The sequence below is a fragment of the Peromyscus californicus genome, unplaced genomic scaffold (assembly GCF_007827085.1).
Source record: "Peromyscus californicus insignis strain IS unplaced genomic scaffold, ASM782708v3 Scaffold_10__1_contigs__length_136768540, whole genome shotgun sequence".
Lineage (NCBI taxonomy): Eukaryota > Metazoa > Chordata > Mammalia > Rodentia > Cricetidae > Peromyscus > Peromyscus californicus.
Genome location: NW_026294391.1, coordinates 89,696,180 through 89,719,537, shown reverse-complemented (window position 1 = coordinate 89,719,537; position 23,358 = coordinate 89,696,180). Strand labels below are relative to the sequence as shown.

The 23,358-nt window shown below is 34.9% G+C and overlaps 1 protein-coding gene across 4 annotated transcripts in view; it reads left to right on the top strand.

Moving 5' to 3' along the window:
- Rbm41 (RNA binding motif protein 41) overlaps positions 1-23,139 on the top strand; it is a 52,856-nt gene extending 29,717 nt beyond the window's left edge. For 2 of the 4 annotated variants that reach the window (XM_052736673.1, XM_052736663.1), the window contains 3 exons: positions 4,765-5,168; positions 15,748-15,895; positions 17,720-20,316. In XM_052736673.1, coding sequence (XP_052592633.1) covers positions 4,765-5,168; positions 15,748-15,895; positions 17,720-17,886 — 719 coding nt within the window. In that variant the 3' untranslated portion in view covers positions 17,887-20,316. Of the gene's footprint in view, positions 1-4,764; positions 5,169-15,747; positions 15,896-17,719; positions 20,317-20,630 lie in introns of those variants that run through there. The other 2 variants (XR_008217825.1, XM_052736677.1) reach the window with 2 other exon arrangements.
- The last annotated feature ends 219 nt before the right edge of the window (positions 23,140-23,358 follow it).

Genomic DNA, 23,358 nt, shown 5'->3' with positions numbered 1-23,358 from the left:
TCACAGCCTCAAGGGCCCATGTGTCAGTGATACATGACAAAATACAAGTGTGTCACACTAATGTTCATGTACCTAGAAAATTGCAGTGCTCCCATCTGTGAGCACTGGCCTGCTGTTAGCTGTGGTGCCCAAGGTTTGGGTAGAGTTAGTAGAGATAGTTCCTTGACCACTAAAGCTGATTCTAAGGTGAGTCATAGCTGAACCTCAAAGTTGCCAGGGCTTGTCCAGTCCAGAAAGTTGAGAGAGAGAGTACCCCATTTCTAAACCAATGCTAGAACTGATACAGTGGAAACTTGGGTATCTCTCATAGGTACACAGGTCTACAGCTCGTGTGGGAATGCACCTAAAGGGTATATCTGAGCTCAGGACTGTGCTTAGAGCCTGTAGTTTCTACTCAGTGCTGGCTTTCACCATGGGAGGCTTGGCACGGAACTCTGAGAAAAAGCTCTGTTCAGCTTTCAGGTGGGTAAGTAGAGTCCAGCTATTTAATGTGCCTCCTGAGGCTGGAGGCAGGGTTTTTGGAGTAGTCTATACCTCAGAGCCTAAAGTTCTCACGACTCAGTCCACAGTAGAAGCCTAAAGGTAGAAGCCCTGCACTAGATTTCAGTGTGGCAGGCCTAGATTTAATTCTCTATCCAGGCTAATCTTCCTGGAGTTGGTGAAGGAGTATCTTTTTCTTTTTTTTCATAGCTATTTATTATGTATTTGTAGGGGAAACTTGCTAAATGTTATCTACCAACTGCCAACTTTTTTTAATTTTATTTTTTGAGACAGAGTCTCATTCTGCAGCTTTGGCTGGTCTGAAACTCACTATGGAAATCAGGTTGGCATCAAACTCACAGAGATCTACCTACATCTCACTGATTTCTGAGTGCTGGGATTAAAAATTTGTGCCACCCCACCTGGCTCCAAACATTTTTCTTAATAGTTCCTAGGGTCTTTTCTTTTCTCCATCTCTCCTGAGAACCCAGAATAGTGCCTGGCTCATAGTGGTCATTAACTAAGCATTTTTGAGTATATACTTTAGAATGCTCTTACAGCTCTGGTGCTCTGTAGCCTCGCTAATATGGTATTGGCATGACTTTATATGTTTTCAAATATCAGGTTTTTTTCTGTGGATCTCACTCCTCATCTGACTTGTATTTCACCAAACTATATGACCAAATACTTGTTATATATCTATTAGCTATGTGTTTATTTTCTTTTATAGAAGATTCATCAATCTTATGTTCATTTTCCTCTTGGTTGCCCACCCCTGTTTCTTACAGATATATGAAATTTCATACATTTAGCATTCACACTCTCTAATGATTATATGTGTAGTATCTTATCCAGTAGTTTTTCTGTCTACTTATGCCTTTTATTTTTATTGATTGGATGCCTTGTGTCATGGCATATGTATAGAAATCAGAAGATAACTTGTGGGGAATTAGTTCTCTCCTTCTATATGTGGGTCCCAGGGATTGAACCCAGATCAGCAGGTTTTGTGGCAAGTACCTTTATCCACTGACCCATTTTGTTGGCACACTTATGACACTTTTGATGAACAGGAATTTCTTTTTATTTTAATGCAGCTATATTGGATAATCATTTCCTTGATGAGTATACCTTTTGTACCCTTTAAAAATATATTTTTTAGTTTTTGAAATTAAAATACAATTATATATTTTCCCCCTTCCCTTTCCTCCTTCCAGCCCTTCCTCAGTATTTCCCCTTTGTTCTCTTTCAAATTCATGGCTTCTTTTTCTTGAATCCACCTTTTGTATCTTAAGAGATAAATACTTTTATACATTGCTGATAGAAATACAGAAGAGTACAACTCCTACAGGGTGAAATTTATATGTAAAAATTGCATCAACATTTACTCTTTCTCTTTGTCTCAGCAATTTCACTTCTTAGAATGTATTTGAAACAAATGTTTGAAAAATACCAAATTATATACATGCATATATACATATATATGTATATATGTATACACACACGACTAATTTTCAGGGCATAGTTCAAAATAGCATAAGATATTTTGCTGGATATAAGACAAATATTTCAGTGTTTGTTAGTAGGAACGTATCTGAATAACTATTGTACAATGAAGTATTGTATAAAAGGCAAAAGAATAGTTTTTATATTAATATGGAATAATTTATGGGATATATTATTAAATCTAAAAAAGAAAGTTTTAGACCAGACCAGTATTTATATAGGAGAAAGGTATACCTAATGAACTGTATGTATATATGTATATATAGTTTGAAAAAAAGGAAATACTGGAATTGTATTAAGTCAAACTTAATAAGAAATAGTATTTATGGGAAGGAAGGGAATGAAATGAAGGAAGGGGTCAGGGATGGAATGATACTTCTGTAAAGGTGCTGTATAACCCTTTTTACTTTAGAGCCATATACATGTTTTGCATGATTACAAATGTAATAAAAACTTTAATCAAAAAGGGAAAAGGGCTGGGGGATATACTTCACAGTTGAGTGTTTGTTAAGCGTGTGCTAAGCCCTGAATTCAATCCCCAGGATCACATACACACAAAACTCAAGAAAGAATAAATCCATAAAATTCAAAAACAACCTGAAGCAAATAAAGCAAATGATAAACATAGTTGATAGCATAACCACACAGAGAAAATAATTACTGTAGTGACTTTAAAGTAATACATATCTATCACTAACAATATATACGCTAAGGACTGCAAAAATATAAAAGTATATTCAATCATTTTATTGTTGTTAGCCATATTAGTATTGCTTGTGGAATTTTTCAATTATGTGAATATGTTGTTAGAGAAAGTTAATAAACCACCTTGATAATATTTTTAGGATCTGAGGAACCAGAAATAAAGCTGTGATAGAGTACTTGCCTAGAAGGCAAGCAGCCCTGGGTTTGACCCCCAGGTCTCCCAAAAGCAACCCTCCAAACAAAATAAAATGCACCACCTTTAATCCCAGCACTCGGGAGGCAGAGCCAGGCGGATTTCTGTGAGTTCGAGGCCAGCCTGGGCTACCAAGTGAGTTCCAGGAAAGGCACAAAGCTACACAGAGGAACACTGTCTCGAAAAATAAAAATAAAAATAAAAAATTAAAAAAAAAAAAAAGAAAAGAAATGCAAGTCTAAAACCAGAATTTAAGTATAAACCTTGTCATATTAAATCTGAATTGGAAATGCTCTTATAAATTTAAGATCTATTTTCTACTCTAAAACACCCCAGCTTTGTCTAATGTAAAGGCTGAGAAGTAACAACAATGAACACTCTCAACAACAGTAGTTTCCACGTGCATTTCATTCAAAGGAACCAGGGATCCTCGGAAAAATAGTCCATGGTTAAGTTAGAAAATGTGCAAGATAAGCTTGGGTGTGATTCCCTGCTGTGCCAGGGAATCAGAAAGCAGTATAGGAGCTGCTTTAAGGGACTTTGTATGGGTTCCCAGTGGGACGCTTTGGCCACTACCAGAAATAATCACTATATTTAATTGAAATACATACATTATATAATAACACGTGATTTCATAATTGTACTGCAGATAACCACTGTTCACCATTAGGTATTTCTAAAGTAATAGTTCCTTACTCTCTTAAATAATGAAGAACAGATAGAATCAAGCATTTATCCTGCTTTTCTTATATAAGCTATATTCAGGAAAATAAAAAGTTGATGGTTATAAGAAATAATAGAGTCAAGGAAGCCCCATTTTGTAATTCATAGTAAGTTAATAGAGCTAAACAATAATTACCAATGGATATAAAGCCCATTATATAAAAGGTGAATGGGAGTACATAATAATTGAGGGATGTGACAAGCACCACTTAATTTCACAGATTAATTTCAGCATCACTAAAAGTGTGCCCAGTAAACATTATGTGCTTTGAGGCATGGTACAATAGGAATATACACTTATATGAATTTTTTTCCTTAAATATTGAACATGAATCTAATTAACTCTTTGTAGAAACCATCTTTAATGTAACTTTCTAGAATATTGTAAATGGTCTTTATCTGTTCTGGATAATCTGGTATTTAAGAGCATATATATATATATGTCGGGCATTTGAAATGCACCAAATTTGACCCAAATTGATTTAAAAAAATAAAAAGGTATATACAAGTGACCAATGACAACAGATTAGACTAGATTTAACTGTCAAGAAATACAAGAAATTTTTAACAAGTTATCATCAGAAAACATTTCATTAAATCAATTTGTTTACAAAACAAGTAATGGTTGTATAATATCAATGGGTGGAGGAGAAAAGTTAATGAAGGGATGGGGGATGGGACAGAAAAATGATTTAAAAGTTATAAGAGCTAAAAACTGATTTAGATCTTGATTAAATAACCAAGTATTTAAAAAGTCACTGAAATAATCAAAGTCATTTAAATATAAATTTGGAATTAAGTGATACTTAGGAATTACTAAGTTCATGAATATGAACATGCCATCCTGGTTCTATTCTTCAAATGTCCTTGTGATTTAGAGGTATGTATACTTGTAGGAGCTTGAGGTTTCTGGGTGCCTTACTTTGCCATGTATTGGCATTGCTCAAGATGCAGTTTTAAGTTACATGCACACTCACATGTACATGCATGTGCTTGTGCATGCGTGCAAGCACACACACACACACACTTGCTACATGTTATAAAAAACTTTTCTAAAAGAGGTTCTGTATCTGAGATCCAGAATTTAATTTTTATTAATTTTTAAAAGGTTGTACTGGGGAGGCTTTGTAGAACTTCCATATCTCTTTGTCTTGATCCAGATGAACCCCCAAAGAAGAACAAAGGTGATCCCATGAACAACCTGGAAGGTTTTTACCACGAGACTATAATGAAAAAACGTCTTGAAGAGTTCCAACTTATGAGAGGTGAACCCTTTGCTTCCCACTCACTGGTCTCAGCTACATCAGTGGGTGATAGTGGCACAGCTGAGAACCCATCACTACTCCAGGACAAGGGAAAACAGGCAGCACAGGGTAAAGGCCCCAGTCACCATGTTGCAAAAGTTATTGATTTTCCACCTGAGCAGTATTGGACTGGGCGTAAGAAGCTGACGCAACCAATAGAATTTATCCCTGAAGATGAGATCCAGAGAAGCCGTTTGTCAGAGGAGGAGATCCGAAACATCCCTATGTTTTCTTCATATAACCCAGGGGAACCAAACAAGGTATAGGCCAAATCAAGAACACAACATGGGTTGTTTTCACTTTACTTACCTCTACCTAATGGAGCATTTTAAAATTACCTTTGATTATGCCAAAGATTATGACATAGGTATTCTGTTTGTCCTTTATGTTAAGCATCATTTTCCACATACTATTTAAGTAGCCTATTTCCTACCATGTTATGTGTGCCTTTCTTAGGTTCTAAAGTCCCCTCAAAATTTTTAAATAATGAGATTTAGCGCATACCCACTAGAAGCTCTGAATTATAGGAAAAGTAACCAACAATTTCCTAGTGATTGACCACTTGGTTGCAGGTACCATTAACAGCACAAATCCTTAAAGCATTAATTTTTGTCTAATTTAAGAAGACAGAATTAAAAATAGTAACATTCCCTGATTTAAAAAAAATGGATGGAGGGATATTGTAGTACTTTGACTGACTTTGTTATGTTACTCCTGTTCCAAGGGTAGCTTGACTTTCATTTACTTTTTGTCATGAGCTGTAACTAACATGTCAAAGAATAATTATCCCATGAATAAATTAGGGATATACCTAAAGAATTGCATGTATTTTTCATCAATCCCATTCTTCCTTCTTTTCAGGTTTAACCACTATTTTGAATTTGCTAGTTCTGTTCCCATGGGTAATTTTATGTATTTACTACATAAAACTGTATGCAAGTGTCCCTAACTAATGATAGTTAAATTTACTTTCTTTTACATAATTGCATGAGAAAATGCATTCAGTAGGACCTATACTCTGGATTTTGAATTTTTGTTTTTGTCAAGCTAGCCATATGCATTGTGGTGCTATAGTACTTTAGAGATGCTGGGCAGCCACAGTGACGTACAGCTCACAGTTAGCCATATATGGTGAGGAGAAACCATTGACACTCCAGAGTACTAGGTTTCTAACCTGCAGTGTTCCATAGATTACATATATTAAGTGCATTTCTAACTTAAGATATTTTCAACTTACAAAGGATTTATCAAGATATGACCCTATCTTAACCCAAGGTACATCTTAGATATCCATAAATATTCATAGATATTCATAAGTACAATTTAATACATTTTAAAACTATGTAGATAATGTCATACTCTATATATTTTTCTGTTACTATTTTGACTCAATGTATCCAATATTTTAAAAGTATATTTCTAATGATACAAGGAACTATTTAGTATTCCACTATAGGAATATGCTATAACTCATTTGTCCATTTTCTTGATGATTTATTTTCCCCCATTACTTTACTACTACAGATAAAGCTGTAACAAACATTGTTATGCATATTGTCTTTTTTTTCAGTACTAGAGATTGAAACTAAAACCTTGTGAATACTAGGCAAATTCTCTACCATTGAGCTATATCCATAGACTTCTTTTTCACTTATGTTGAAACAGGATTTCACTACTTGCATTGGCTAACCTTGAACTCACTCTGTAGCCCAAGTAATCATGAACTTGTGATTTCCCTGCCTTGGCCTCTTAAATCATTGAGATTCTAGTCTTAAAACACCAGGCCTGGCTTGTACACATCTCTTTATTACCCATATACAAACATTCCTCCTAGACAATGTTTTTCAAACCTAAGTTACGATTCATAGGTCAGAGCAGCAAGGGTTTATTATTAAGGAAATGAATAGAAGAATAGAATAGAATAGAATAATAGATCAAAGTGTATCCCATACAATTAAGTATGAAGAAGGGTAGTATATGTGGGCTACAGTGTTTAATGCATGCTCCTCCTGTAGATCTCAGGCAAAATATTGAGAAATATATCACTCTTTTGTAATAGTTCTCACATTTTAGTGTACATGAAAAGCAATGGAAGAAGTTACTCAAATATAGATTGCTGGCCTTCAACACCAGGTTTTTGACTTAGTATCTCTGGAAAAGGGTATGAAAATTTGCATTTCCTACATGTTTCCAGAGGAAATGCTGACACTATTGATCTAAGAGTGGAATTTCAAGAATTACTGTTCTAGGTTGCATACCTAGGAATGAAATTACTGATACAGGATATCTGTATCTTCCACTTCTAACATGCAGTATTTCAGAGATTCCCCTCACCTCTTTGCCAAGACTTTATATTAGATTTTTAACTTTACTTAATAGTTTGGAAAGGTAATTTATTTTTTAAATTTCATATTCCTCATTTCCAATAAAGATATACATGTAATTTTACATTTATTAGCCCTTCTTCTACCCCCTGTGAGTTAGCTTTCTATTCTTTTTTCCAATTTGATATTTTTTGCCTTCTGTATTTTTTATAATGATTATTTTTAATTTTTTTTTTTTTTTTTGGTTTTTCGAGACAGGGTTTCTCTGTGTAGCTTTGCGCCTTTCCTGGAACTCGCTTTGGAGACCAGGCTGGCCTCGAACTCACAGAGATCCGCCTGGCTCTGCCTCCCGAGTGCTGGGATTAAAGGCGTGCGCCACCACCGCCCGGCTATTTTTAATTTTTTAAAGATTTATTTTTATTGTGTGTGTCACATGTATAAGAACAAGAACAAGAAGAGAATTATTTAGATTACTAATTTCTGAGTATTTATTGAAATTAATGGCAGACTACTAGCCATACATCCAGAAATCACAGAGAACATTAAGACAATGAATACCAAAAACTACATCTAAGCATAACATATTCAAACTATAGAAAGGCAAGGAAAAGAAAAAAAAGGAATACTTTATATAGGATCAAAGAGAATTACATCAGACTTATCACAAGGCAACACAAGCAAGAAGAGAATGGAATGAAATATTTATGTTTGAAAAAAAGAAATATTTATGTTTAAAGAGAAAAAAATCCCACCCACCCAGAAGTCTATCCAGAAAACATCCTTTCAATAAAGAGGAAACAGAGTAACAGTTCTCAGATGAACAAGGATGTAGAGAATTTGTCACAATAAAATTATTCTTCTAAGACTAGGAAAATTAGATAGCTTAATAATTCAGATCTATGTCAAGGAAGAACATAGAGGAAAGAAAACACGAAAATAAAATAAAATGATTTTCTCGCTCTGTAAAAAAGAAGCAGAGGGAATACATTTTGTGAAATGAAACTTAGCTTATTACAGAAACCAGTTAAAAATATTACAGTAAAAGAAAATTACAACCTCCTGTCTTGGGCATAGAAGCAAAAGTCCTAAATCAAAACATTTTGAGTATCATAATGAAATCTATTATTATATATAATTAATATATGCGGATGAAACCATTAATATGTTTTCTTCAAATATTTTTAGTTATAACTCAAAATATTAGAAAATAGAATTCATTAATGTGTGAAAATAATTACAAATCATTATCAACAAACATCCAAAGGTGGTTCAACATTTGAAAATCAGTGTAGATTTCATTGATTCCATATCTGTAACCTAAATAAGAAAAATCATGTGCTTATTTCATGTGATGCAGAAAAGATATTTGAAAAAAATTCCTTAACGTCCATTCATGTTTTAAAACTCAGTGAACCAGGGAAAAAAGGAGAACATCCTCCAGTTAGTGAAGAATAGCTACAACACATCATCAGCTACATCATACCTGGTAGAAAGAAACTAGATACTTTGCTCTTTGGTCCAGAACAAAATAAGAATATCTTCTTTACCCACTCATATTGACAGTATACTGGAAGTATATAAGAAAAGGGAAGGAAATTGAAAGTTCATGGATTAGGAAGAGAAAAAAATAATATTGTTCACAGGTAATTTTGTCAAAAATCCCAAATAATCAACCAGAAATCAAGGAAACTGCAACTATTAAGTAAGTATAGTTTGTATCATACAAACCTTATGCATAAAAATGTTTTCAACAACTGAGTAATAGTCCATTGTGTAAATGTACCACATTTTCTTTATCCTTTCCTTGGCTGAAGGACATCTAGGTTGTTTCCAGGTTCTGGCTTTTATTACAAATAATGCTGCTATGAACATAGTTCAGCAAGTGTCCTTATGGTATGGTATGATTGAGCATCCTTTGGGTATATGCCCAAAAATGGTATAGCTGGGTCTTGGGGTAGATTGATTTCCAGTTTTCTGAGAAACCACTACACTGACTTCCAAAGTGGCTGTACAAGTTTACATTCCCACGAGCATTGGAGGAGTGTTCCCCTTGCTCCACATTCTCTCCAGCATGAGCTCTCACTTGTGTTTTTAATCTTGGGCATTCTGGAATCTCAGAGTCATTTTGATATGCATTTCCCTGATGAATAAGGATGTTGAACATTTCTTTAAGTGTTTCTTGGCCATTTGAGATTCCTTTGTTGAGAATTCTCTGTTTAGCTCTCTACTCCATTTTTAATTAGATTATTTGGGGTTTTTTTTATGTCTAGTTTCTTGAATTCTTTATATATTTTGGAGATCAGCCCTCTGTCAGATGTGAGGTTGGTGAAGATCTTTTCCCATTCTGGAGGCTGCTGTTTTGTCCCACTCCTCATACTAGGTCACCTTGCCCAGCCTTAATAAATGGGGATTTGGGTAGTCTTACTGCAACTTGCTATGTCATGTTTTGTTGATATCCATGGGAGACCTGCCCTTTCCTGAACAGAAACAGAGGAGGAGTGGATTGGCTGGTGGGAACAGGGATGGGGGAGGAGGAAGGACTGGGAGGAGAGGTGGATGGGGAAGCTGCAGCTGGGATGTAAAATAAATTAATTAATTAATTAAAGAAAAAAGTCAGTTTTCTACCTGTATACAGGAAATAAGGAATTCAAAATTTTAGTTTAAAAAATTTAGTATCACAAAAGAAAGATAAATTATTTAGATATAAATTTAACAAAACATATTGGGATCTATGTGCTGGAAATTTGAAAGTCTTTAAAAAGGTATGTAAAATCAGAGATAGTTTGCATTTATATATTGAAAATCTAATATTGTTACAATGTCATTTTTTTCCAAATTGGTCTGTAGAGTCCACACAATCACAACAAAATTCTGGCAAGCTATTTGTGGATATTAACAAATTGATTCTAAGTTATATGGAAAGAGAAAAGGTCGAGAATGTCCAACACAATATTGAAGAACAACATTGCAGCTGATACTACCTACCTTCAAGACTTAACTATAATCTAATGTAGTGTGGAATTGTGGAGAAAAAGACCAATGGGTCAGTGGAGCAGAATTGAAACCTCAAAATTAGGTCCACACAAATATACTGAATTGAAGTTTGACAAAGATAATTCAATGCAGAAATAATAATCTTCTCTACAAACGGTACTAGAACAACTGGATATCTAAATTCAAAACTAGACACAAACCTTTCCTCTATCATAAAAACTAATTGAAAATATGTCATAGACCCATTTAGAAAACAATACTCAAACATTTAGAAGAAAACAGGGATAAAATCTAAGTGGCCTTGTCTCTGATGTATTTTTCTGGTTAACAATGCTGATACTTCTGTACATACATCATTAAGTAAATGGTTGACAGATAGGAGAAGCTAAGGTTCTCACTGTTGGAATTTGTAGATAAATAAAGGGAAGAAATTAAAATGATCCATGTGGTAGTAGGTTAAATTTAGGAGCATCACTGTGGATTCATATTTAATTTAATCCAGACACAGGTACTTTATATAGAAGTATTTATACACAGGTTAGTATGAGCATAGTAAGCCCCAATGAAACAAACTTGCTCTTGCTGAGGATGGATTACTTCTATTACCATTCTCTGCTAAATGTAACAAGAGATTTTTGGAGAAATAAATGGCTGCTCCTATAACTCAGGCAGGAAATACATAAGATTAGCCTTGTACATCTTTCTGTATCAAAAAGTAAAATAACAGCATAAAACGCAGGAACTGTTGTAGAACTCCAATAATAAAAGTAAAATAACAGCATAAAACACAGGAACTGTTGTAGAACTATCTGTGCAACAACCTAAACAACTTAACTTTGAATGATGATTCAAAATGTAGAATATCCCTGTCTTGTACAGATTCTGAGAATTAAAAAAAAATTGAGGAAGGAAGTAAAGAAGAGAGAAATCTTAGGGACATAATACCCTGCTGTTTGGTGATGAGTGGCCTGTGTTGACCTGTTTCCCAACAGTACTCTATGGAAAGGAAGACAAGCAAGTCATGGAGAAAGTTGACCAGTACTTCCTCAGCTGGATGATGAAAGCCAGCACCACCAGTCACAAATCAGTGCTGTTAGCATTTCTGCTTGATACAGTATGACGAAAACTGACCTCTTCCAGTGTAGTTTTCTTCCCAATAACTCATCACTCCAGTCTAGCATTAAGAAAAACAACAGAAGCCGGGCGGTGGTGGCGCACGCCTTTAATCCCAGCACTCGGGAGGCAGAGCCAGGCGGATCTCTGTGAGTTCGAGGCCAGCCTGGACTACCAAGTGAGTTCCAGGAAAGGCGCAAAGCTACACAGAGAAACCCTGTCTCGAAAAACCAAAAAAAAAAAAAAAAAGAAAAACAACAGAAAAAGTCTAGTAATGGGCTATCCTATAAAAAACAAATCTGACCAGTATTCCTACAATTTTCATGATCGTGAAAAATGAGGAAAATCTGAAAAATTGCCAAGAGGAGCTTAAAACTACATGACAACTAAAAGAAATACAGTAACCTCAATGATGTCTTAAACAGAAAAATAACATTAGGTAGAAACTAAGGAAATTGTAAATAAAGAATGGGCTCATTAACAATAATGTAACAACACTAGTTTATTAATTATAATGAGTATAACATACTAATGTAAGATAGTGTCAGAAACTGGATATGGAGTATAAGGACATTCTATTTAATCTCCATTTTTCTGTAAATCTAAAATTGTTCTGAAAAATAAAGTCAAATTTACAAGGCTTTTTTACAAGTTACAAATGATACAGAGAGTATAATATAGAAAGTTCAAAATGTACAATCAAAACTCCATATTACACAGTGATAGAAGGAGATTTTGTTTTTCTGTTTCATAAGCATGCTTATCTTATTTTAGGGCCTCCCAATATCTGTATGTCTCTCTATATATGTATGTGGTATAAATACATGTGTATGTTGTAGATATACACACACCTATATGTATACATTATATGTGTATATTTTTGCAGCAGAGAACCTAGAACCAAGAAAGAACTAAGACAATTTCTTGACCAGAAGTCCTTTTTATTTTTAAAAACTGTTTTTATCATGGGGCTGGGGAGATGGCTCAGCAGTTAGAGTGCTGGTTATTCTTTCAGAGGACCCAGGTTTGATTCCCATAAAATAATAATAATATCTACACATAAAATAATATTTTTTAAATACTGAAAAATAAAAATATATTTGTCAGAAGGAACAGTCAGTATGGCTCTTTCTTAATTGCTGAGAAACTTGGGACCTGTTCTTACATATTCCCTTCCCCCTTTTATAAACCTGTTAAATTTATCTTTATTGAAAATAATCTTTTTCATATAATATATTTTGATCACAGTTTTCCCTCTTTCATCTCTCAGATCCTCCCCACCTATCCAACTCCATAGCTTCTTTCTCTCTCTCTAGGAAACAAAGAGGCAAATAAAGAAACCAGAGGAAAAGAAAAAGCACAAGAAACATGCACACACAGACACATACACCATACACAAAAACAAACCCCATAAAAACACAAAATCCGAAACCGTAATATATAAGCAAAAGACCAGCAAGAGTGTTTAAAAATGCCCAAACAAAGCAATATGGAGCAAAAAGTTTACAAAAGTACCATTGTGTTTGTTTTGTGTTGGCCACTTCCTGCTGTGTATTGGGCTAATCTGAAGTCTCACGCTGCTTTCTAAGGTTAAGTGTTAGAGCTAAAGATTCCACTGCTTAGTAACTTTAATCATGTTTAATGTATTTCTTCATATATTTCAGTGACTAGATCATTCATTTCCTGGCTGTCTACTTTTCTGTTCTAATGTGAATTCCTTCCTAATTTTTAAAGTGAAAACTATGTTAAATAACTTTTCCCTCTTCCTTCCTTTTTGTATTATGTTTAAAGAATACATTGGATCTACCTCTGTAGGAAAAATTTAAGGATCCAAAGCAGTATTGTTGGCTTCAGCATGGTGTTGTATAGCAAGTTTGTTTGTAGAGCTTTCTCATCTTCCATGACTGAAGCAACTCCCCCCCATTTTCCCCTTCCAGTAACTTACCATTGTTGACTTTTAGCTTCAATGAGTTGGACTACTTTAAATGCTTTGTCCTAGTAAAATAATATAATATTTGTCCTCCTGTCACTTAGCATATACTCCTAAAAGTTTATCTGTGTCATAGCATATGATAGTGTTAATGGAAAACAAAAAAATACAAGTTTTACCTCGAAAAGGATGAGGTAGTTTATTCTTGAGCCAAATATCAGTGACTATGACCTAGCAATACAAATTCAGGTTACCCACATCCATGCTGCAAGATGGTAACAGTTTCGTGACTTTTTATAGTAACGAAAGAACAAAGAGACTCATAAATCAAGGTATTTTCAAGTACGTTGGTGGAAATATCAGGTAGGTGGGTTACAGCAAATTGGAGAAATCTGCTATGGACCTCATGCTTTCTGATGGCATTCTCAGCGTTTGGGTGGGTGAAAGGAAGCTAGTGATCTGTGAATACATTTCAGAAGATTTCACTTGTTAATCACAAGCATGGTGGGTCAGACACAGAGATGGGCAAGGAACGGATAGTAAGGGTGGCTAAAGATAGCTCAAGGTAATAAACTATAATTAGGTTCTGGGCCTGCATCATCCCAACCCCTCCACAGTCATTGAAGTTCTGATTAGTTTTCAGCCTTTTACAGGGTTCAGCATATGGTATGGTTTCTTTCCAGAAAATCTCATTCACAGTAGGATTTTCCTTTTAAAGATTAATATTCCAGTCTGTGTATATGCTACCCTCTCTTTATCCATTTGTCAGTAGACATTTCATTCTTTTCTTATTTTCCTCCATGTATTTTCTTTGTGATTACTGTAAATAAAACAATATTTTAAGCTGATAATATATAAATTAAATAACATATAAGATATTTTGTTCTATTAAAATTTCAATAGCATCCTATTACTAATTGATCAAATATTTTCCTAAGGTTGTTAGTCACAGATTGTTGTTGTTTTTTACTTCTGTTTTCTTCATGGTCTCTCTTTTCTCTCATTTGCTTTTTTGCCCCTGTTTTCTATCCTTTACATTAGAAGCCTTTCTCATATGCCTGATAATCCCTGTCCTTATTTCTGAGTGTAAAGTTGTTTAGAAGCTCTGAGATCATGGCCTTTGTGTACTTTGAATTCAAGGTGATGTTTTATAATCCTAGCACTTAGGAGGATTGTGAGTTCTAGGCCAGCCTGGGGTGTATAGTGAGACTCTGTCTCCAAATGAAAATAACAAAATAGTAATAACAATGAACCAGATGATCTGGTTGGATCATTTGTTGGAGAACTCCCCTATTCCAAGTCAGTATTTTTGTCTTTCTTGGGGATTAGTTCCCCTAGAGGAGACTGTCCCTGTGCTTTCTTGCAGAGGAGCTACCCGTGTTCTAATAGAGGAATGGTGGTCAGATATAGGTGGTCCCAGTATTTGGTATGCAATCTTCAGTCTCCTTGCTTTCAAAAAGCACTACTCTTGACCTCAGCTATATGAGACATTCCACACTTTCTGACAATTGACCTTCAATACTCTACCAGGATTGGTGAGTTGCCCTCACCCAGTGCTATCATTGCAGAGGGGCTAAAGTTCTAATTCATTTTGCAACAGCTTTCAACTTACCATCCTCATCTTAACCCTATCTAATCACATCTATTTCAGAGACACTCGAAGCTATCGGTTCTTGAAGTGTTTGTGCATGCATTCGTTTTTCTTTTTTCCTCATTTGTATATTTATTTAATTTTTAGACAAGATGTCACTATGTTGCCCAGACTGGACTCTTGTCTCAGCTCAACCTTCCTAGTTGTTAGAACTATAGATTTTCATCACTGTGCCAACTTTTAAAACTTTTTTTTATGTATATGTGTTGTATATTTGTGAGGATTGTGTGTGTGTGTGTGTGTGTGTGTGTGTGTGTGTGTGTGTGTGTGTGTGTACACACATGCACATACATAGAGGCCAGAGGTCAATGTCACGTCTTCCTCTATTGCTCTCCACCTTACTTTTTGAAATAGTGTCTCGCAGAGTTTAGAAACCAACTAGCTCGACTGGCTGGCCAGCAAGTGCTGGGGATCCACCTAGCTTTATACATGAGGTACTAGGGATTGACAGTCAGGCCCTCACGTTTGTGCAGCAAGCACTTGTAACCACTGAGCCACCTCCCTGGCCTACAGCTGACTTTGGAAGACTTTTAAAGGAGATTGAATGTGTTCTTGGATTGTCTGTCCCAAGGGTTTGCTAGCGCGCTTTGTTTGATGTGCTCAGTTCCTACTCATTCATTTCTTTTATATCCTTCAGAACATTGTTGCTGTCACCTTCTTTCTGAGTTCTTTCTGACTTGGTTTGTTTCAGGCCTTGTAGTTTAGAGTTTTCTGGAGAGAATAACGTTAGATGACTGTTCAGTCTCCTATCTGAAAGTAATTCAGGCCGTAATGAAAGAGTTGCTTTCTTTCTGTGATATTTTTTGTCACTTTTCAATTTGTATTAGGTGCTATACCTGAAGAACCTTAGTCCTCAGGTGAAAGAAAGAGACCTTGTCTCATTATTTGCTCGGTTCCAGGAGAAAACAGGACCACCCATTCAGTTCCAAATAATGACTGGACGCATGAGGGGACAGGCTTTCATCACCTTTCCCAGTAAGTAACTTCAACTAGATAATCACTCCATTGCAGCATCAGTTCATGTGAGCTACCTATTACCTTGCTGAATTAGATACAGCCTTAGCTTACGGAAGGTATTCCTAGATCCTACTTCCTATACTTACTTCCTCGTCTCTATGGATACTGTATTACCGCCTTACCCCAGTGTCCTAAATTTCCCATGTTTTGACATTTCCTTTCTACCCTACCAATGTTTATTTATTTTCTTTTTATTAACAGTACTATTTCTACTCTATATTATAATAGAATTATTCATAGTTAATATATTGGTATTGTTATCAGAACACATATAGTTATGCCCTATTCCTTTAGGACTAAGTGATTTTAAGCTAATTAATTGATTAATCATTACCAATTCATAGTTATTTTAAGATGATACATTCTTCCAATATCACTTGCATGTCAGTGCATGGCTTGTGTTCTAATCCAAATGCACGAATAATACAGTAGTTCTGATTTCAATAATAAGTTAACCAATATGTCTTTTGTGGGAAGAAGCTAGATATGACATATCTTTCATTGCCTCTAAATTTAAATACTCTGCTAATTTTTATGTGGGCAAGTGATTTTACACATGAAAACTGCCGATCCCCTTTTCATTGCTCTCATATAACCTTGTGCTGTCTTTTCTATCTCATTGAAGATTTGTAGATCCCTTGTACCATTGGTTTTCAGTCTTTAGAAGTGAGAATTCCTATTAAGTTTTTTAAAATTTTGTGAATTTTCACAGAATATATATAACCTACTAATTGAAAGATGCATAATACAAAAGCTTTATATTATTATGTGTACATGTTTGTATAGTATATATGTGTACATATGTTCATGTGTGTACATATGCATGTGTGAACTTGTATGGGCGTGCATGTGGAGGCCAGAAGCTAACCTATAGTGTCTGTCTTCCTCAGTTGCTCTTCCTCCTTAATTTTCTCCCTGAACTGAGAGCTCATTGGTATGGCTAGGCTGGCTGGTCAGTGAGGTACAAGGAATTACCTCCCCAGCTCTAGCATTACTGGTACATGCTTCCAGTACCAGGGATCCAAACTCAAGTCTTCAGGCTTGCATGGCAAGCATCTTGTTACTAGAGCCATCTTCCCAGTCCCAGCTTTACACTTCTTAATTTGTGGCTAGTTTACTAATCCTAACAGCTATAGTACACACTTGAAAATCTGTGGTATATCTGAGACAAAGTGATCTCAGTATTGTCTACTTACAATTCCACAGACTCTTGTCCAAAGTCTACCTCCTCTTTATTTCTTACATATGGTCTCTGAGGCTCATATTTTGAATATTCCTGCTATGCACTCTATATTCTCAATTTAGAATATATACACGAATTTTCTGTATACCAGCAAAAGAAGTTCATTATCCCAGTTAGGATTCCCACAAGCACTTTCCCTCTAAAAGAAAAAAAGTGGCTAAGTATGCTCAATAATGTAATAACTTCTATTATTTGTGTAACAATTTTGAAAAAATTGTTTTTCATATCTATATCTAAGATAGAGGCATGTTTATAATTATGTTTAACTTATATTTCTTCAGTTCACTCCCTATATATCCTTTTTCTTCTATATCTTTGAATCAAATACACATTTTGAGGGTCTTTTGTCATTATTATTATTATTATTATTATTACCCATTAATTTAATCTTGCTAGCATACAAATTGGGGGTTATAAGCATGATAAAAACGTCTAACATCAGTATGATTTTATAGCAAACCAATCCAAATTAACCTTGTAATAATAATTGAGTGATTAAGTGCTATGTAATTTGATGCATTTTTCTTATTTTTTTCCAGATAAAGACATAGCATGGCAAGCATTGCATCAAATAAATGGATATAAACTCCATGGGAAAATATTGGTGATAGAGTTTGGAAAGAACAAAAAGCAACAGTCAGTTGTCCAGGGTGCTTCCCTTATAACATCTGCTACAAATAGGAGTGCAGAAATCAGTGGTTGCTAGAGTGCATATCAACACATTTGGACATATATATGTGTATAAGCATACACACTGATCTTTCTTTCATCATAATCTAAGATCTACAATATATATATACATAGAAATTTGTTTAAAAATTAAGAGGAAATATTAGTAATTAAGACACTGGCTCTCAGCATTTAGAGAACTGGTAGAAATATTTTCCATAATTAAATACTGTATAGTCTAGAAAAAGACTATAAAATTGACACTATCCTGAGTATTAAAGATAATAATCAAGCACTTTATAGGACAGATAATACCCTGAACATTAAGATTATATGAAAACCTTTAATTCTCAGGATATGTTACACAGGATTGTTCTGGAGATTCTGAAAGTTCTTTAATTTAATGTTTAGTCCTAGAGATAACACTTTTTCTGGGACTGTTTCCTATATACAAATATTTAAAACTAATTCAGTGTTAAAATATTTATTTACTAGAACTCACTGTTTTGTCTGAACTTTCAACAGTTACAGTAGGTAGATTTATGAGTTTATCCACATTTTTTTTTAGTTTTTCCAGACAGGGTTTCTCTGTGTAGTTTTGGTGCCTGTCCTGGATCTCGCTCTGTAGACCAGGCTGGCCTTGAACTCACAGAGATCCACCTGGCTCTGCCTCCTGAGTGCTGGGATTAAAGGTGTGAACCACCACCACCTGGCTTTATCCACATATTTAATGATTGCTTCCACATTAAGTTTTCAGAGTTCTCAAAAAGATATTGACATCTTTTAAACCAAAATATTGGTAATCTCATGATACTATTGAATTCAAAACAATAGACATTAAACATGGAGTAACTGCCTAATATATATTAAACATTAGGTGTATGAACTTTTGAGAGAGAACAAATTAGCAAAGAATACTAAAAGGACAAAGAAAGAAAGTTCTATACTTTAGAAGATAGGCATCCTGCCTCAAATCCCCTAGTGATTTGTTTATAGTTATTAAAGAATAGAAACACAATAGAGTATAGACGAGATAGTACCCGCTTTGGAGTCAGACCTGTGATCTTCATAGTCACACCTGTTTACTACCCTTAAATTCAAAAGTCACTTCACCTGAACCTCATTTATCTCATCTATAAAGTAGAGTAATAGTGCTACTTACCTCACTGAGTAAGGGTTAAATGAGATTCTATTATCCAAGGGAAAAAACGAAGGACATATGGGAAACTCCACTAAGCACATCAAACAATATATAATAAGAATTCCGTTTAAAAAACAGAGAAAGAAGCCGGGCGGTGGTGGCGCACGCCTTTAATCCCAGCACTCGGGAGGCAGAGCCAGGCGGATCTCTGTGAGTTCAAGGCCAGCCTGGACTACCAAGTGAGTTCCAGGAAAGGCGCAAAGCTACACAGAGAAACCCTGTCTCGAAAAACCAACAAAAAAAAAAAAAAAAAAAAAAAAAAAAAAAAAACAGAGAAAGAAAGGTGCGTAAAAATACTGCAAGAGGACCAGCAAAATGGCTTAGTGGTTAAAGACACTCGCCACCAATCATGAAGACCTGAGTTCAAACCCTAAGACCTACATGATAGAAGGAGAGAACCAATTCCAGTAAGTTGACCTCCAGAAATATGCTATGGCATGTGTACTCCCACATATGTATGTACAAAAATACACATAAATAAATATTTCAAATTGAGCGAGAAAGATTTAACCATTGCAAAAGCCATGCAAACCCCAGCTACATTATAATAAAATACTGAAAACTCAAGAGACAGAAAATCATGACAATAACCAAAGAAAACTGAAATATTATTTATCATGAAACTCTAAGTAGATTAACGATTAACTTCTCATCATAAATAGGGATGGTAGCCAGGGCACATTCTTATACTTTCAGCTATTCAGGAGGCTGAGGCAGGAGGATCCGTTGAGCCCTGATTCAAAACCAGCCTGTGTAAAGCAGTGGGACCCTGTCTCAAAAACTAAAACCAAGAAAAAGTGACATAATTAAGATCTCAGAAACAGTGGAAGTCACAGTGAAAAGTAAAATATCCTCCACATAAGTTTTAAAAGCTGGAGAATGTGTTGCCAGCAGACCACACAAGACATGCAAAAGGACCTTTGTCAAGCTGGAAGCAAGTGACCTTCAAGAATAATCTGAATCTGTACTTAGAATAGACAATGGGGATTGTGTGACTATAAAAGATAATCTTGAATACTTTTTCCTTTATTCCATTAACTTTATTTATTTATTTATTTTTGGTTTTTAGAGGCAGGGCTTCCCTGGCTGTCCTGGAACATGCTCTGTAGACCAGGCTGGCCTCAAACTCAGAGATCCACCTGCCTCTGCCTCCCCAGTGCTGGGATTCTGTTAACTAATTTTTAGAAGTTATATTAAGTTGTATATAGTTGCATTGTATCTCCTGTAACATAAAAGTCAATGTATTTGCCAATAACAGACAAAGAAGGTGGGAAAAAATGCTTATTTTACTAAAAAAAAGCATAAATTCATAGGAACAGATATAACAAAGGAGAAATAAGATGACTAATTTTAGAAGCTGTAAACAATTCAACTTCTTACAAATAGCAACATTGCATTAAGTGATAATTGTAATGAATTGTTAGCCCTGCAGCATGTAGAAATAGTCTGCATAGCTGTCATGCCCCAAACTCTGAGGAAAAGGGAACAAAAATACCACTAGAGATAAAGATCCATATTTATTGTTAAAAAGGTCAATCTTTTAAGATGTAACAGTTTTAATCATATTTTTATAACAACAGAGCCCTAAAACAACCTGAAGCAAGGTAGCAAAGTAAAGAACGACGGGAGAAGAGACACATCTCTGAAAAGGTGGAATACTCTTCATTTCTACTAAAAGGAGTGCTGCACAGATGCTAAACAAGGAAGTAGAATACTTCAACACTGAGCTGAGTAGATCTGAAAAACAACTGTAGAACAGTCTACCTACAACACGAGAATATAGATTTTATCCCATGCGTATGAAACATCTTTAGGCTAGATCATGAGCTAAACTACAAAACAGGCCTTAATAAATATAAATAGACTGAAGTAATATAAAACATGCCCTCTGACCACCTGGAAGGAAGTTAGAAATAAGTAACATTAAATTGGGAAACTCACAAATATGTGGAAATTAGTCACACTTAAATAGCAAGTAGGTCAATAAAGAAACACAAAAGAAAGGCTGGAGAAATGGCTCTGGGTAAGAGTGCTTGCTGCTCTTGTAGAAGACCTGAGTTTGATTCTCAGTACCTACTTCTTATCTATGTGGGAAGTGTTTAGAGATAAGCCTCTTTAATGAGAAAAAAGATCAGCAGTAATTCGGTTTATATTCTAAGCTGTAGGAAAAGAATAGCAAACTATACCTAGAACAAACAAACAAAAAAGCATGCAAAATAAAAAGAGTAGAATACAATAGAAAAAAAGCAATGAGTCTAAGCAAGAAACTGGCAAACTTTTTGCTAGACATAGCAGAAAAAGGTAGACTAATTATTAGAATGAGAAATAAATAAGAATGAGAAATAAATAAATGAGGGGATTATTGCTACTGACCTTTGGGAAATAGAAGGTGTTTGAGGGAATACTGTTATACTTGTGTTTCAATAAATTAACCTACCCAAAGTGAACAAATTCCTAGAAAGATAAAGTACCAACAACAAAATATAGGAGGTCAGAATAGACATAATAACTAATAGGTTAAATAAGCAGCAAGAAAGATAACCATAAAGAAAAGCCCAGACTTAAATTGCTTTTTATTTGAATTCTACTAAATGTTTAATGAAACAGTAGTCCAATTTCTTCACAAGCTGTTTCAAAAAAAAAACACAAAACAAAAACAGGGAACACTTCTGAGATATACTACTACAGCGTGGAAGAACCCTGAGAATATGTTCAGTGAAAGAAGCCAGTCACTGCTGATGGCAAATTGCAGGATTTCATGTATATGTAGATAAAGTGTCCAGAATTGGTAATACCCTATATAGGGTAGATAGGGATGATTAGAGTGGATGGGGATGCTTTGCAAGTAGATGAAAATGTTCATAAATCACATTAATGGTTGTCTAATGATGAATATACCAAGTGGATGGATTTTGTGGAATGTGAATTAAATCTCAGTGAAACTCACAAAAATAGGAACTTGGACATTATCCAAATGTCCATCTGTCAACATGAGTGACTTATGGCACATCCATTTAGTGGGATACTATAAAGCCATTAAAGCAGTAGACTCGATCTATGAATATATTGTGACTTGTACTCATATCCAAGATTTTATAGTAAGTTATAAATTAAGATGTGTGTATGTATAAGATGTATGTATAGTAAGGATACATTTTTAAGTAAATAGTTCATGTGCATAGTTTGTAGAGATAATTTCAAAACAAATATAGGAAAGAAATAGGGAATGTATATATAACAAGTTGTATACCTTCTGGAAATGGGACTGGACAAGCTAAAAAGACACCTTCACCTGGTGAACATTTTTAGATGGTGTCATTTGGAGTGGTTTTTACCTTTTTCAGTATTTTTTAAATTAAAATAATTTTTAAATATTCTTACAAACACTTGGCTTCCAGAATATTTGTCAGACCCACTATGAGGAGTTCTGACTTTACTCAGGACAAACTTCTATTCATTTGCTATATTGCTCACCTGATTAACGCTCCAATTTTTGATAGCGTTTAGAGGATGAGAAGTGAAGGACCCTGGTTACAGCCTCTTGCACATGTTACCCAGGGATGTACTTCTCAAGAAGCCAGGCTTCCCAGAAGGGACTCCTTCCTCTTAGGTGGAAAACCTTACCTCCTCCTTACTAGACCTACAGACCACTTAAAAATGGAGAAAAATAAAATCGAGGATACCTTTCAACTGGTGCAGAGATACAGAAACTTGTGTATCCAGATGACGAAATTCTACTCAGCAATAAAAATTAAGGAAACATATATGCAACAACTTGGATAAATCTTAAATGTAATTTGCTAAGTAGAAGAAGCCAGACTCAAATGGCTGCTTACTGTTATATTTCATGTGTGTGTTCTCTGGAAAGGGTGAAGCAATAAGGCAGAAAAACCAGTACATACCAAGTGTTGGCACAAGGCATTTTTTTTAAATAATGGGAACTTTATGTTGTTTATAGTTACAATGTGTATGTGTTGGTTTAAACTCAGAGAATTATACACCAAAAGAATGAATTTTAATGTGTGAATTTTAAAAAAAAATAAAAGTAATTTATTGAAACAAAGATTTGGAAAGAATCATTTCCATTAACTAGTATTGTGTGGTCTCTGATTACTACTAAAAACCCAAAGCCACTTTCTCTATTGCTTCTCATAGATGAGCCCAAGCCACTAAATCAAAATCTCTTTATTACTTTTCTATTGCTGTGATAAACACCATAACCCAGGTAACTTATAGGAGGAAGGGTCTATTTGGGGCTTACACTTCCAGAGAGATAGGAGTCCATCACCATTAAGGCACAGAATTGAG